This window comes from Athene noctua, chromosome 4 (genome assembly GCF_965140245.1).
Source record: "Athene noctua chromosome 4, bAthNoc1.hap1.1, whole genome shotgun sequence".
NCBI lineage: Eukaryota > Metazoa > Chordata > Aves > Strigiformes > Strigidae > Athene > Athene noctua.
This window is the reverse complement of record NC_134040.1, coordinates 50,069,466-50,083,629: the sequence shown is the minus strand read 5'-3', so window position 1 is coordinate 50,083,629 and position 14,164 is coordinate 50,069,466. Positions and strand designations below refer to the sequence as shown.

General features: G+C 41.8%; 1 protein-coding gene across 3 annotated transcripts; it reads left to right on the top strand.

Annotated features, from left to right (window-relative positions):
• The first annotated feature begins 188 nt into the window (after positions 1 to 188).
• Positions 189 to 13,331, top strand: NAAA (N-acylethanolamine acid amidase). 3 transcript variants are annotated; one of them, XM_074905306.1, is made up of 11 exons: positions 189 to 495; positions 1,154 to 1,318; positions 3,125 to 3,251; positions 4,110 to 4,200; positions 7,394 to 7,467; positions 8,815 to 8,987; positions 9,856 to 9,918; positions 10,535 to 10,601; positions 11,152 to 11,180; positions 12,112 to 12,193; positions 12,987 to 13,331. In XM_074905306.1, exons 1-10 carry the CDS (start codon positions 293 to 295, stop codon positions 12,185 to 12,187), a joined length of 1,068 nt encoding a protein of 355 aa, XP_074761407.1. In that variant the 5' UTR covers positions 189 to 292; the 3' UTR covers positions 12,188 to 12,193; positions 12,987 to 13,331. The 3 variants fall into 3 exon arrangements, with proteins under 3 accessions (XP_074761407.1, XP_074761406.1, XP_074761408.1); XM_074905305.1 differs by having other exon boundaries at positions 190 to 495; positions 7,391 to 7,467; XM_074905307.1 differs by lacking the exons at positions 11,152 to 11,180; positions 12,987 to 13,331 and having other exon boundaries at positions 190 to 495; positions 7,391 to 7,467; positions 12,112 to 12,170.
• Positions 13,332 to 14,164: the final 833 nt, after the last annotated feature.

The window sequence follows — 14,164 nt, the reverse complement described above, 5'->3', positions numbered from 1 at the left end:
CGGATGTTAACCCCTTTTCTGTTTCCACCCCTCTGTCCCTCACCTCCTCCCCTTGCCGGGCCGGGCCTGTGGGTGCGCTCAGCGGCTGTCACCGGGGGAGGGGGGCGGGAAGGGGACGGACGCGGCTCTCCCTGAGGGGCCGCGACGCGGTTCCCGGGGGGCAGGGTGGCAGGCGGCCGTTACGCCCCGGGGCGGGCAGTCCCCGCCCGAAGCGCGCTGGGCCGCCGCCGTGGGCCGGCCCTGGCCGGCGGGGGCGGCTGCGGCGAGGGCTGGGGCCGGTCTGACCAGCGGCATGGCGCGGGGGTCCCGGCTGGGGGGGCTGCTGGTGCTGCTGTGCGGGGCGGTAGCGGCGGTAGCGGCGGCCCCGGCTCCCCGCGCGGCGGCCCCACTGCTGTGTAACGTGAGCCTGGACAGCCCCCCCGAGGACCGGTGGCTGCCGGTGCTGCGGCACTTCGATCCCGCCTTCCTGCGCGCCGCCGTCGCACGGGTCATCGAGTGAGTGTGGGGCGGCGGTGGGACCGGCAGCGCCCTCCGGGGGGTTGCACGGGCCGGGGGTGCAGGGAGCGCCGCCGGCCCCTCAGGCTCCCCGGGGGAGCGGCGCGAGGGGCAGCCCCGGGCCCGCCGCTCCTGCCGCGGCCGTGCCGGCAGCGGGACGGCGCCAGGGCCCCCGGGCCCGCTTCTCCCTCCCCCGCCCCAGCGCCGTGGAGCCCTTGTCGTCCCTTCGCCAGACCCGCTGCTGCGGGCCTGATCGGAGAGGGCAAAGTGTGGCGCGGCTGCTGAAGTTGCCAGAACTCAAAAATCAAGGGGGTTTTTTTGAGCGTTAACCCCGGTCCTGCTGCGTCTTGTGTACGCATAGGAACCTGCTAGAGGACGGACCGGGGAGATCCTTGGTGGGAATAAACAAATCTCCCCAGCAGGGAGCCTGCGCTGGCTCTTTTGCTCGGGTTGTGCAGGCTCCTCTGGGGACGTGGAGAAGCCGACGGGGCTGGGTGCGGGACGGGATGCGGGGATGTCAGATACAGTAAGGGCGGGCAGCATCAGCCGGGACGGGCTGATCAGGGAACTGGCAGGCTCCTTGGGTGTCTCGTTGCTAAGTGTAAATTGCAAACCTTTTCGTCCCTTTTTCAGCTAATGCCTTCAGTATATTTTGCAGTGAAAGCGTACCAAAATGGGTCCACGAAGTTATTCGGCCAATAGCAGCAGAATTGGAGTTATTTATGCCGCAGCCCTTCGCGGGGGAAATTTTGGGACTGTGTAGAGCACTGGGAGTAAGCCTTGGAGATGGAGTCCTGCTTAACTTTGCCTACGAATCTACCGCGTAAGTGTCTGGTACTTACAGAATCCAGTTCGGCGTGGGGGAACACACAAAAAGGCGGGTGAAGACATGCGGCAGATGATTTGCACTGTTCGTTCTTGTACTGTTGCGTACATTTAGCTGGAAGGTTTCATTCTTATTAGGCTGTTTGTGTTCTGAATTGAATGAGAAACACAGAGCAGTATTTTTATATGTTAATGAAGGTAATGTGTAACTGTAATGTTTTTGTGTATGTATATCTCTATGAAAGTATGAAAATCATTTCTGCTAATAAGGAAGGGCCATCCATTCAAAGTATTTGCATTCATTTATCTTCAAAGATCATGTAATGTACTCTTATTTAAACTGTTGTATTTCCCTAAAAGGAAACTAGAAAAATTAGTTGCAATCTAATTATTTTAACGATTCATCTGAGATGAAGTTGCTTCCAAACCATTTCCTGGATGAACATTCATAATGGTTGTATAATGTAATTTTTTTGATTTGCACAACGGAAAATGGATGTAGCACCTTTATGACAGTAAACAGAACCTCAGTGGAAAAAATACGTAGTTTCATTGCCTTTTTTTTTGCCCTAGAAGCATGTACAGGAGAATAATAAACTCTTGATGTTGTCAGTGAGGATCTTAAAAATATTTCTCCATATAGGCTGTACTAAAAACCAGGTGCATACAGCCACTTGTATGCATTTTGATTATTATTTTTCTTAATGTGGGGTATTCAGTTAAAGGGATCTTTTAAAATAAGGATTAATACTGAATAAGATAATAATTAAACGTTAGCCTTCGTAGTATTTCACAGAGGACACTTATCATTCTGAGACCTGGTAAGGGCCATGAAATTTTAAGTTTCTCAACTTGTGATGATACTCAAGAAAAAAACAGGAACAAACTACTTGTCTGCAAAATTTTTTACCTTTACAGTTTTGAGAGACAGTGCTGTGCATCACTGGAAACTCGTAACTCCAGAGAAAATAAATTCTTAATTCCCTGCTAATTCAATATACTTCATTAAAAAAGCCTGTTTCCACGGAACTGAAACTGCTATTAAAAAAGGCATTTCAGCCCACTTCCCTAGTTCCAGAGAAAAGATCAGACTATTACTGAAATGACTGACACCTGAACAATAACTGATGGGTTTTTTTCAGTTTGAAAGGACTTCTGAACTTTTTATCTAGTTGTGATTAAAAATATTTTACTCTGGACCCCATTTATAATCTGTGATTGTCTAAATGAAATCCATAAAGTTTAATACTGATACTCTGGGGACATTTTAAATGTCAGCTATTCATCTCCATTTAGAGAAGAAGTAAAATGAAGTAATGAAATTTTTCTCAAGTGGAAATGCTCCTTCCTACATGTTCTGTAATATCTGACCTGAATTGGACAGTAGTGTGGCTTTTGACTTTCTGAGCCAGGTGGGACTTGATAAGTGTTGTAGAGTTTTGTGTGTTAGACTCTGTGGGAAAGAATTTCCCCTTATTGCTATCGTGCGTAAGTTATGACATTGTAGTGTTGTGTGGTTATGTAGAGCTTCAGCCAAACCATTCTGTCCCTGTTTTTTTACAGTGTGAAATTAAAACCTGTAAGAAGTTTCATCACAAAGTATAGGATGAGACTACTCCCTCGGGTTGGGAAGCATTAAGTGTTAATGATGTAAACTCCTGTTTGTATGCTTACATGTGCTTACAATACTTTGCAGAAGATAAACTCAGTAACTCCTTCTGAAATGCTGAGCTAGTTCAACTGTAATATTGGAAGTGTTGTCAGCTTTTTCTTAAATCGTTTTTTCTCCTTTTTGTTTTGGAAGGTTCTGTACTAGTATCGTTGCTCAGGATGAGAAAGGAAACATTTACCATGGTCGGAACCTGGATTACGATTTTGTCGATATATTAAGCAAGATTACAATTGATGTGCGGTTTATAAAGGGTGGGCAGGTATGATCTGTGCTTGACATGGCTGGGTGGTATTCCGTGAAGGAACAGGGTACGGTTGTACAGGTGCATAGGCAGTGGGATTTCATGTAGGACTATGATTCCCATCCCAGGTTTACTGGATTATTTGAGCACCACAGTCACTCTCTCTAGGAGTGTGGGATGAATGCTGGTTTTGCTTTCTGGACATCCAGATTGTGGTGATAAACTGGAACAAAGAGAACAGCATAATCCACTATCTCAAGGTCATGGTTTGGAAGGAGATGTTGAAAGAAAGAAGTGTCAAGATACTAAAAAAGAAAATAGAGAATATAGAAAAGAGATCCATTTTAACAGGGACTGATTCTACAGCTTTTTTTCTAAGGCCTGTTAATTTTTGTGACCATAGTGTGTGTTTGAGATTAAAAATTCCAAAAATGAGCTGGTTGCTAGTGCAGTCTTCATTAGTGTAATTTTTTTTTTTTTTCCCCCATATTCATTAGTCCATTTTGCAAATGGTGAACTTTCTGTTTGTTTCTTGCTTGGCTACTCACTAACTTGAACAAAACTTTCGTAGCAGTCATGTAACAAATGCAGTGTATTTTTATATTAATTTTTATAAATTTTTAGAAATATAAACAAATAGAATATTTAGGTATATAAATATAAGAATATTTAGAAATATAAATTTTGTAGATTTTTTTATAAAAGTAAATTTTTATAATTTACTTTGCAAATTGTACTTCAAGGTAAAGTGTTTTATAGCAGCTTCTGTATGAAAGTCACAGAAGAAAGTACAGGATGCTGCTTCAGAATGTTGCCTATATTTTAAGTAGTGTTCTGTCCCAGAATGCTAAAATACTGTATGTTTCCTGGTTTCAGATAGCATATCAAGGTACCACGTTTCTTGGTTACGTAGGCTTATGGACTGGACAAAGTCCACACAAGTTCACAATCTCTGGTGACGAACGAGGTAAAATAATAAATCTGTCTTCCACACTTGATGTTATGTATGCTATTTTAGTTGATTGCTGCCTCCTCTGACCCTTCTCTCCTGGTCCCCTAGAGGGAAAAAAAGGATTAAAGTTGCCAGGGAGGAGCTGAAATTGAATGACTTCTCTGGCCCTCAGGGAGTGAAAGCACACATGCTGCCAGTTTTTGGCTGTGCATAGGAGAGAGGTATTTGTCAGCACAGTGTCATCTGAGCTTGAAAAGCATCAGAGGAGACAGAGAATGTTGGGGAACGCCATAAAAGACGAATGTGGTCTGTTCAAGAGACACTTGGAGATGTCAGAGTAGGGGCTGAGAGGAAAAGATGCAATCCTGTATAGCAAATAAATGGCTGCTTTCCTAGCTCCCTGTCCCTTCCTCTGTATTCCATATTTCTCTGTCCCTGTAAGGCAGCTTTAAAGAGAGGATGGGAGGAGAACTGTAAGACTGAGAGATCTAGGGGAAAGGTAGCAGGGCTTGAGAGAATGCATGAAAGTACTGGAAAGGCAGCTGAGCAGAGATCCAGTAGTGAAGTTGAGAGATGTTACTACTGAGAACTAAAACTGGCCAACAGAAGGGCTTGTCACAGTCAGGAAGGCAGAGGAAAGGTCACTGCCTTTGCCATCAGCACTTCAGTTTCACAGATGTTGATGTCCAACTCAGGGCTTGGGTTGGCCTCGTCCATCCCTTCTGCCCCCCCCTTCCCTTCTCTCTTCTTCTCTTCCACCCCTTCTCTCTTCTTCTCTTCCACCCCTTCTCTCTTCTTCTCTTCCACCCCTTCTCTCTTCTTCTCTTCCACCCCTTCTCTCTTCTTCTCTTCCACCCCTTCTCTCTTCTTCTCTTCCACCCCTTCTCTCTTCTTCTCTTCCACCCCTTCTCTCTTCTTCTCTTCCACCCCTTCTCTCTTCTTCTCTTCCACCCCTTCTCTCTTCTTCTCTTCCACCCCTTCTCTCTTTTCTAGCAGCAGACTTTTTTTGCTGTTACTAGCTCTTTGTTAGAACTTAAACCAATGTAGTCTGAGTTAGAACCAACATCTAAAATAAATATTTATTTTTCACTTAGGCTTGTGGTAAGCATTTTTTCTTTTTAATCTTTTAATTAGACAGTCTTCTATTGTCAGAATTTTTTTAGATGTTATTCAGACACTATTCACTGTATACATTATATACATACTCATTATCTCTGAGCAGGGATTCGGCTATGGAGCACATCCACCTTTTGATTCCTGTTTCCTTTGTTAATACTGCCTTGTTGCATTTGCTTGATTCTTTTCATAGTTTACACTCTATTTTTTTAAGAGCCTGCTTCTGATGCTAGTGTAGTTATTTAATCCTTTCAAAACTGGAGCATCCTGGGCTGATACTGAGAGATGCAAACAGCTTTGGGTTCATGTTAACATCAGCTTGGAAATAGTCTTAAGTGTATAGAGTATGCAAAAGGCTTGATTTAGAAAGTCTTGCAGACCAAAGTCCTGTGTCTGCGGAAAGGCACAATTTGGGGACAAAATACAGTGCCGTCCTGTTCTCCCTGCTGTTTCTCAGCAGTGTGCTTCAACCTTTGGTGTAAGGATCATCTGAGACTACAGTGAGGTGGTTTAGCTGGTGCACAAACCCATTCTGTTCTGATTCTGATAGAGGAATCAAGTGCTGAAAACTTCTGTGTGTGATGGGCCTCTCTTGTCCATCAGGAGTTGATGTGCTGTCATCCACCCATGTGCCTCAACTTCACTTTTTAACTCCAGACAACAGTAACTCCCTCAGCACATGCTGCACTCCTGGAAGTCAGCTGTTGCTGGCTGCTTGCTGCTTTATCTGTCACTCTGCAACTGAACTAAAAATGTAGGGAAAGGAGCATGGGAACTATAGCTGGAAAGGGGAATGACTTCAAAATTAGGGTGAAGGTCTATCAGTTGACAAGCATATTGTTTCTGCTGGCTTTTTCTGGTTTTGGCATATGAATAATTTTAAACTTGACCTTTTGGTTTTTTTAGTTCTCATATTTTCTCCAGTAATACAGAAACACTATCCCTACCTCTTTTTTTCAGCTGCTTCATGATATCTGTGTAATTCTTCCTGTTGTTAGAATATTTCAGTAAGATGAATAATGAGGTGATTAATGCTAATATTTGAGCTGACAGTTGTAGACTGGTATATTGTATGAATATACCTGCAGTCCTTTTGGAAATATGTGTTACAAAGTGCTAGTCCCTGTTACAGTCACCTTTGACTCTTCGTTGCTTAATATTCATCTGTGAATAAAACACTTTAAAAACTGACTATCTTGCAAGTTATCAACACTGAAAGGAATGTGATAGATTTTGACTGAAATTATTAGCATTGGCAAGTTCTGAGAGACACTGTAGATTCTTTGTACAGTGCTGAACACTGTCTTTATTGTCCACTGTACCTCAGATTCCCTGCCTTTTTTATGGCATCCTTTTATGGCATTGTTCACAGGAATATTGTACCTTTCAGAAGACACCAAAAAGCTAAGATAATGATCACTCCTGTCATTACAGGTCTGAGATCCTTTCTGGAAAGCAGCGGTGCTAACCCAGCTGCTGTGGTTGAATTTCAGTTGTGATTACGTTGTTTGTTTATATTTCACCTGTACTTTCACCTGGATGTTAGGTTCTTTTATTAGCCCTTCCCCTGGAATGTTGACATCTTATGCTGATAGGTAGCTGCCCTGTTTCACTGGGGGTTTAGGTTTCTGTGGTACTTGAATATCCAACTGCAATGGTACAGAGAGCTGAGCATTTGAAAGACAGATACTGTAAAATGAGGGTTTGCCAGGCTGTGTTAGCCTGGGCAGCACATCCTGCATATTTTACATATAGAGATCAGTAAAGTAATACAGCAGAAAAGGAGCACTATCAGCATTCACTGTTCTAAACAGTGTTGATAAGCTCAAGATGGTACAGAGGCTCCATCTGCTTTCAGGTGCTGTGTGCTTTGTCAGTTTGGTATAAGCTGCCTAAATTTGATGTTTTTATGGTAGTGGTATAGTTAGAGAATGAAAGAATTTATTGTACCACTCCTGTAATGTAGTAAAGGGAAAGATTGCAGAGCTAGAGATGGGAGATGGAGAAGAAAGGAAGGCAGGAAGATAGATTTCACAGAGTGTACATAATGTGCATATGTAATTTATTTTTTAATTTTTTTTTTCTCCAGCAGGTGGTAGATGGTGGGAAAATGCAATAGCTGCTTTTTTGACTCGGAATTACCCTGTCAGCTGGCTTGTCCGAGATGTAAGTGCACTGAATTATTTTCTCATATCTCACAGTCATGTCATGTGTACTTACAAATTCCTAGTAAATTGGATGTTCCAACTTTTAGTTTCACAGAAAATTCAATAAATTAATAAGTAAATGCATTTCGTAAGAGGAGATAGGTATTGTCTCTCTCATACACATCACTGATTATTTGGAGACAATTGCTATCCTTCAGGGGCGCAATCTCTAATCAGTGCCAAAAGTCTTTGAGAAGCTGTGCAAAGGCTTCCTTCCTAGGGACTATTTCAGCTAGCTGTGATTTGTAGTTTAACAGATTGAGGCAGCTGCACTCTTAGACGGTTAGTATCTGACCCAGTGGTTATTTTACACTACGTTTGATATGTTACCATATTAAAAATGGAGAGCTCACTGCTGAGTGGAAGGAGTTAGACTGGTATTTTGTATAGCACATTGTAGGAATACTGTGTTAGGGTCCTACTAAGATAAAACAGGTCTGCTGCTTCTCAGGTTCTTGAAATACAGTAAGCATGAATTATATGGTTTGTAGGTAAGCTCCCTGCAGAACTGGAATGTCTGCTGGACTTTGTTGTTCATGTTTTTTGAGTTTGAGATGTGACTTGAGGCTGTGACTCGAAACTGCTAGCTGCAGTGTTGCTGTCAGAAATAATTAATTATTTTCCAGGATCTTCCCCATCTTTCTGAACAATTCTGTGTGATGCATGTTCTCCATATTTGTTTTTAGTTCCCACACAGCATTTATTTTTAAAGATGTACTTCAGTAGGTTGTGGCCCTACACCTGAAAATAGTAGCTTCACTGGCTGCGGTGACTTGCCAGTTTATGCTAAATTAGTCACCTGGTTATGGCAGGAGAAGCAATGCCTCTGCCTTATCATTGTTATCTAAATCTTCTTAAATCATTGGCAAAACCAAGACTTGGAGTAGGTATTTTCCCCCCTTTCATCCACTTTCACATATCCCATTGTTCACTCCCATTGGATAGACTTTGCTGAGGATTGAATTTCTACAGTATGGACATGCCTCTGTCTTTTGAAGGGCAGGTTTTTCAGCTTTTTTTGCTTTTCACCGTATACATATGTGTGTGTATATGTACTGTTTTCTTTGAATATTTGCAAAGCTGGCTTTAATGAGTTCTTTTACTAGTCATATGCATTTCATGTTCATATGCTGGTCAGTTTGGAAAACTATTTTCAGAGAAATATTTTCAAGTGGCGCTTTAGAGTCAATTGCCATTTTCAAAAAAGCTGGAACTTTTTCTTCTTTCTGAGATGTTCCAGTGTTTGTTTTTGTGCTTGGACGTGCTCTGTGATCTTTGTTTCACTGTGATCTCCTTTTTGCATTAGACCCTGAGCAGAGCAGAGGACTTTCAGTCAGCTGTTCTCAGACTAGCTGGCATTCCCATCATTGCTGAAGTTTACTATATTGTAGGAGGTGTATCGCCCAAAGAAGGCATGGTCATAACAAGGAATAGAAGAGGGCCAGCAGATCTCTGGCCTCTCGATCCTTTAGAGGGAGCGTAAGTAGAAAAAATGGTTTATTTTGTTTTTTCATATTCTCTCCTGAGTGATAGGTAGGGTTGCTCACGCAACTTTCAGAGAGATCCAGGGCATCTCTTACGAATGCTTACAGCTGGACAGGGAAAGCTTGAAAGCCTCTGAAATGAACCCCAGTTTCTTCTCTTTGAGAAGGAATCACACTGTTTTGTCAGGTTGAGGCAGTCCAGAGGGTTGGGGGTGGAAAAAGCATCTGTATGTGTTGATTTATTTCTTTTTTTTAGACAGATTCCAAAGGAGCCAAGACTTGAGGGCTTTTCTTGTCTGTCTGCCAAGTCTTGCACCAGTAGATTCAGTAATTCTCAACTTAATTTTTGCCCAGTATGGAGAAGGGTTGAAGGCTCAAAAATAACTGTTCCTATTAATTTTGTGAGATCAGCAGGTTAATATATGAAGGAGATCCTAAATAGTTGTCCTTCAGTGAAAAACGGCACTTAATGGGTACAGTCAGCCAGTAAATATTGGCTTGGCCTGTTGGCTCTGTGTACTCCAAACTGAATGCAGCAGGCTGCATTGTACGCATACCCATAATCTTTGCTGTAATCATCTCATTGAAGGTCTGATCCTGCATTTATTGTAGTCAGTAGTAGTTTTGTCACTGAACCAACAGGAGTTCAGAGATCACTCCGTTTTCATTTGTGTTCAGTAGTTTATGGTAAAGGCTGCTATGGATATCAACATGGGTCCCTTGGACTTGCAAGAGACACAGGAAAGAGGCTTTTGAGGGAGGTTTTTTGTCGTTTTGGCGATACAGAGATACTGATTCTTGGCCTGTATTAATTACCTACTGATTTGCATTTTGTTTGCTTTTATTTCTGTGTTGTGCCATAGGTGGTTTCGTGTGGAAACAAACTATGACCACTGGACCACCCCTCCTCCTTTTGACGATCGAAGGTAAATTTAAGCTAAAAAAAATAAATCGAAGGTAAATTTTGGAGCTTTGTGGTGAGGTAACAATTCTATTTTGAAAAATCTTAGAGACTTGTGTGTTTTATTCTCTGAGCAGGTGTTAGCTCATTGACTGGGCAGTTGGTTCAGTTTCTGTAATGCCACTCAAAAGGGAACAGATAAAATAAGAAGCGATATTCATATATGCCGGAGGATAGTCTGTGTGGCATTGGATGGCATAAAAGATGAGAAATTGCAAGGATAACATGTACCAAGAATTTCTTTATAAAGCAAAGTTTAGTAACAGTTAAAGGATTTGGATTCACAGTGAAAAAGTGTTTGATGGCACTAGGAAGGTGCTCACAGACATCATACGATCTTTAGGCTTTGTAGTTTGCAGAAAGCTGTTGTCAGATTCCCTGCTGGTCTGTACTCAGTGGTGCAATAATAGAATAGCTTCAGCATTGTGAGACTAGGTTCAGTCATGCAGAACTCTGGATTATTTTAGGCCAAAGCAAGCATTTCCATGTAAAGACATCCAGTGAGAAACTTTTCACATTGGTGCTTTATAGCCTTCAGAACACTAAAGTGTGTTTAATGATGCTGCATTGTTTTCCTGCAGAACTCCAGCCATCAAAGCTCTCAATGCTACTGGACAGCAGAACATCAATTTTGATACTCTCTTTAAGGTATTTAAATTCTGCATTTTGACTTGGACTTAAAGTTCTTTTTCAAAGCAGAAGTGCAGTCGCATTTTTGTCAGGGATTTAAAAGCTGTGCAAGGAAGACATGGTGAAAAAGGTGACCTGCACAACCATCTCTGGAGAGTTTAAGACTAAGTTTGTTTGTTGAAATGTTTCTGAACTCCCTTGCATAGGCATTTTGCCAGACCAAGTGGAAAGTGCAAGAGGTGAATCCCATCATCATCATTTTTGTGCAGTTACTTATTTCAAGCACAATTATAAATATTACAGCAGGTAGATAAAGTGTTAGACATGAGTGATATTTACCAGTTAGTTCTGAGAACTTAAGTGTTGTGTATTTCCAAGGGCTTTTTAAAAACACTTTTGTAAAATGTTCTGATGGTTTTTAAAAAAAAAAAAAAACAACAAAACAGCAAGAGAAATCCTTGATTTTGCATTATTCCTTTTCATAACTTCATCCTACTGCTGTTTCTAAATAGGCTTTTAACTCCCTCTTCATTTACCAAAATGACAACTCTTCAAACTTTCTGTACAGGTGTTGTCAGTGAAGCCAGTCTTAAACAAGTAAGTATTAGATTCAGAGGTGTTAATGAGTGCCTCCTGCTATGCCTCGGGCCACTTAAAAGTTAATCAAAAACTTCCTTAGGATCTTCCTATGCCTCTGTCTTGAGTATCTTGTGGTTTCCCAGTTTAGATTTCTGCTTGTGCACATGGCACTCTGTTTTCACTTCCACAGCACTCTTCCTCTTTGTCTGCCACTCTAGCCAAGAAACTACACTTTGTTAGGCTCAGTCTGATAATGGGAAGTTCCGTTGTAGTAGTGAAACAAATGACTGCTTAGAGGAGCAGCTGGACTTTCTGCCAAGTCATTTGTGCCTTTTACTTCTGGAACCTTCGGGTTTGTGTTAACACTGAAAATGGCTTTCTCTGGAGTTTCTGATGTAGTTCTGCTTGATGTGTAAAAAGGAAAAAAAAAAAAAAGTAAATGGGGACATAGCCTTTAGGTACAATTTACTAGATTTTTTTAAGAGAGATTTATTTCAGTATACCATTGTTGTTCTGCATTGTTCCACAAATTGCACCTGTGTTTTGTTTTATTTTTAAATGGAGCTCAGTATATTCTCTGGATCAGTCATTTGTATTAGAAGGTTAATACCAGGACTTTCTCTCCTCTGTCTTAAAAATGTGAGAAAATTTGGGAAGAAGAAGATGATATCTGTCACGGCTAAGATCAGCAATACTAATTGTTTAATACAGTGATCAAATGAATGTTGAAGTACAGTTCCTTTGCTATACTAAGTTGCGGAAAAAAATACTAAGAATTTGTGTCAGCAGCCTTTATTTTTATCATTCTCTTTCCCACTTTTTCTTACCCTTCAGTACCTAAGCAGAATGTTTGTTTCCACTAAAATTTGATCTGCTGCTTTGCTAGTTCTATAAATTACTCTTGCTTTTGGAATGTCACTCACTCACTCTTTTCCTCTTTCCCTGCCAGTAACACAGTGTATACCACAGTGATGAGTGCTGCACTTCCAGATAAGTACCAGACATGGATCAGAACTGTGAAGTGAAGAGGTGTAAGTAGCATGCTGGTACTCCTAGATACTTGTACTTAAATAAAAATTTCAGCTGAAGAGTCATTGAGGGACAAAGCACTGCTGTGGCAGTCGAGTGACCTAGTCTGAATTCCTGATTCTCCCCTTGGTTTGCTTATCAACCTTGGGTAAACACCTTCCCTTGTTGTTTTAGAGATAAAGTATTGACTTTCTTTGCAAAACTCTTGGAGGTTATTTTAGGAGAAGTGCTTTATCAGAGAGGAAGGGGTGGATGGTGTTGTGACCTAAAGGTAGAAGTTCCTTCTGTGAGCATTTTAGCTATTACTTCTATTATTCCCCACTACACTTGCATATCTCCAGGTGTTGACTATGAGAGGAAACCTGGCCAGAGTGAACTGAATCCCAGCGGGAGGGGTTGCTGCACTTGGCACCAAGAAAGATCAAGCTTAATTTGGAACAGCCACTCACAGGCAACCGAACATTAGCATCCTTTGAAGGTTTTGTCCTGTGAACTTGCAGAAAAAGTCAAAATGCTTGAACTCACAAGGTGCCTCACATGGTAGCTTTAATGTGTTCAGGGAAAGATGTTTATTTCTATTCCAGGAAAGGTTGTGTGGTCTTGTAAAGAGCACAAGAAGCTATATTCCAGTTTGAATAGGTTTTTCAACTCTTACGATACTATATTTGTAGCAGTTACATCGGACATTTGATTTTAGCAAGAGTAGTTCCTTTTGTTTAGAGATTCTGAAGAGTTTGTTTCTTAGTTCTATACAAACCTGTGCTTTCTTATTTATCTGTCTTTTTATTTCAACAGACAAAATGAGTGGAAGGCTGCTTTCCAAGACTGGCGTGTGCTTTTAAAATCACTCTCGCAAGCCCTACGGTTGTTTTGGCTTATTAACTATGTGAACCATTCAGGAAATAATGACTTGTTGATTCTTCGAAGTGTTGCAGATGACACTGTTAAATTAACTGTAATGGAAGTTTGATTGATTTTATTGTAATCACATTGATGTTCTAGCAGATGTTGATGGCTAAAAATTGCTTTTACTGTTTTTGGTAAGAATTGTGCAACTTGAATGTACTCATGTGCTGACTAATAAAATCATATATTTTGCATGGCCTGTAGGTCTGAATACAATTAAATAAAAATATGCAGCTGATCACTTGATTTATGAAGACCTGTGCCGTTATTCCTAGTGTCATCATGCTTTTCCCTGATCTGTGAGGGGCTCGTGATCATAAGCCTAACAGGGTCAGATGTTGTGCCCAGAGAGAAGTGGTCTGGGGCAGCAGGCAGGCCAGAGCTCTGCAGAACCCTGTTGTAATGGCAGAACAGGGTCACTCCAGGTCCTGGTACTGTTTAAGCCTTTGTTGAACTGACATCCTGTCCTGAGATGCTCTGTGGGACCTTCTGCAACACAGAAATTACTGGGTCAGTGCAGAGGCATGTGAATTTCCATAGTGTGAATTCCACTGCAGGCAGTCTCCCCTTCAGCTGTGGTTCTCTGGTGCAGAGACTCTTCAGCTGTTTTTAGTAGGCTTGTGACAGGTGATTGAGAGTATAGAATAAATAGTTCACTTGGAAAGTACCTACAATGCTCTCCTAATCCAACTGCCTAACCACTTCAGGACTGATCAAAAGTTGCCCCGTGTTGCTAAGGGCATTGTGCAAACGCCTCTTAAACACTGCCCGGGCTCGGGGCATCAACCACCTCTCCTGGAAGCCTATTCCAGGGTTTGACCACTGCATGCATAGGTGTAGGCTATGGTGCTTTATTCATCAGAAATCGGGCTGGTTTAGGAGGTGTGACAATACAGGCTTTTTTCCCCCCAATAAATAAGAGAAACTTGTGATGGAACAGCAGTGAGGTTAGAAAAGGGATGGTTTTATATATTTGAAAGTTGCCTTCAATAGAAAGTTTACAACTAAGTTCTATAGTGCAGAGGATTTTGTTTATTTGTTTGTCGGGTTGTGCTGTGACTGCATAT

What these genes read in the sequence shown, in the direction of transcription:
- NAAA (XM_074905305.1), top strand. Translation starts at nt 293, where the DNA reads ATGGCGCGGGGGTCCCGGCTGGGGGGGCTGCTGGTGCTGCTGTGCGGG. An exon ending in TTTGCCTACGAATCTACCGC is followed by an intron (nt 1,319 to 3,124) that starts GTAAGTGTCTGG and finishes TTGTTTTGGAAG; the next exon opens with GTTCTGTACTAGTATCGTTG. An exon ending in ATTTTGATACTCTCTTTAAG is followed by an intron (nt 10,602 to 11,151) that starts GTATTTAAATTC and finishes CTTTCTGTACAG; the next exon opens with GTGTTGTCAGTGAAGCCAGT.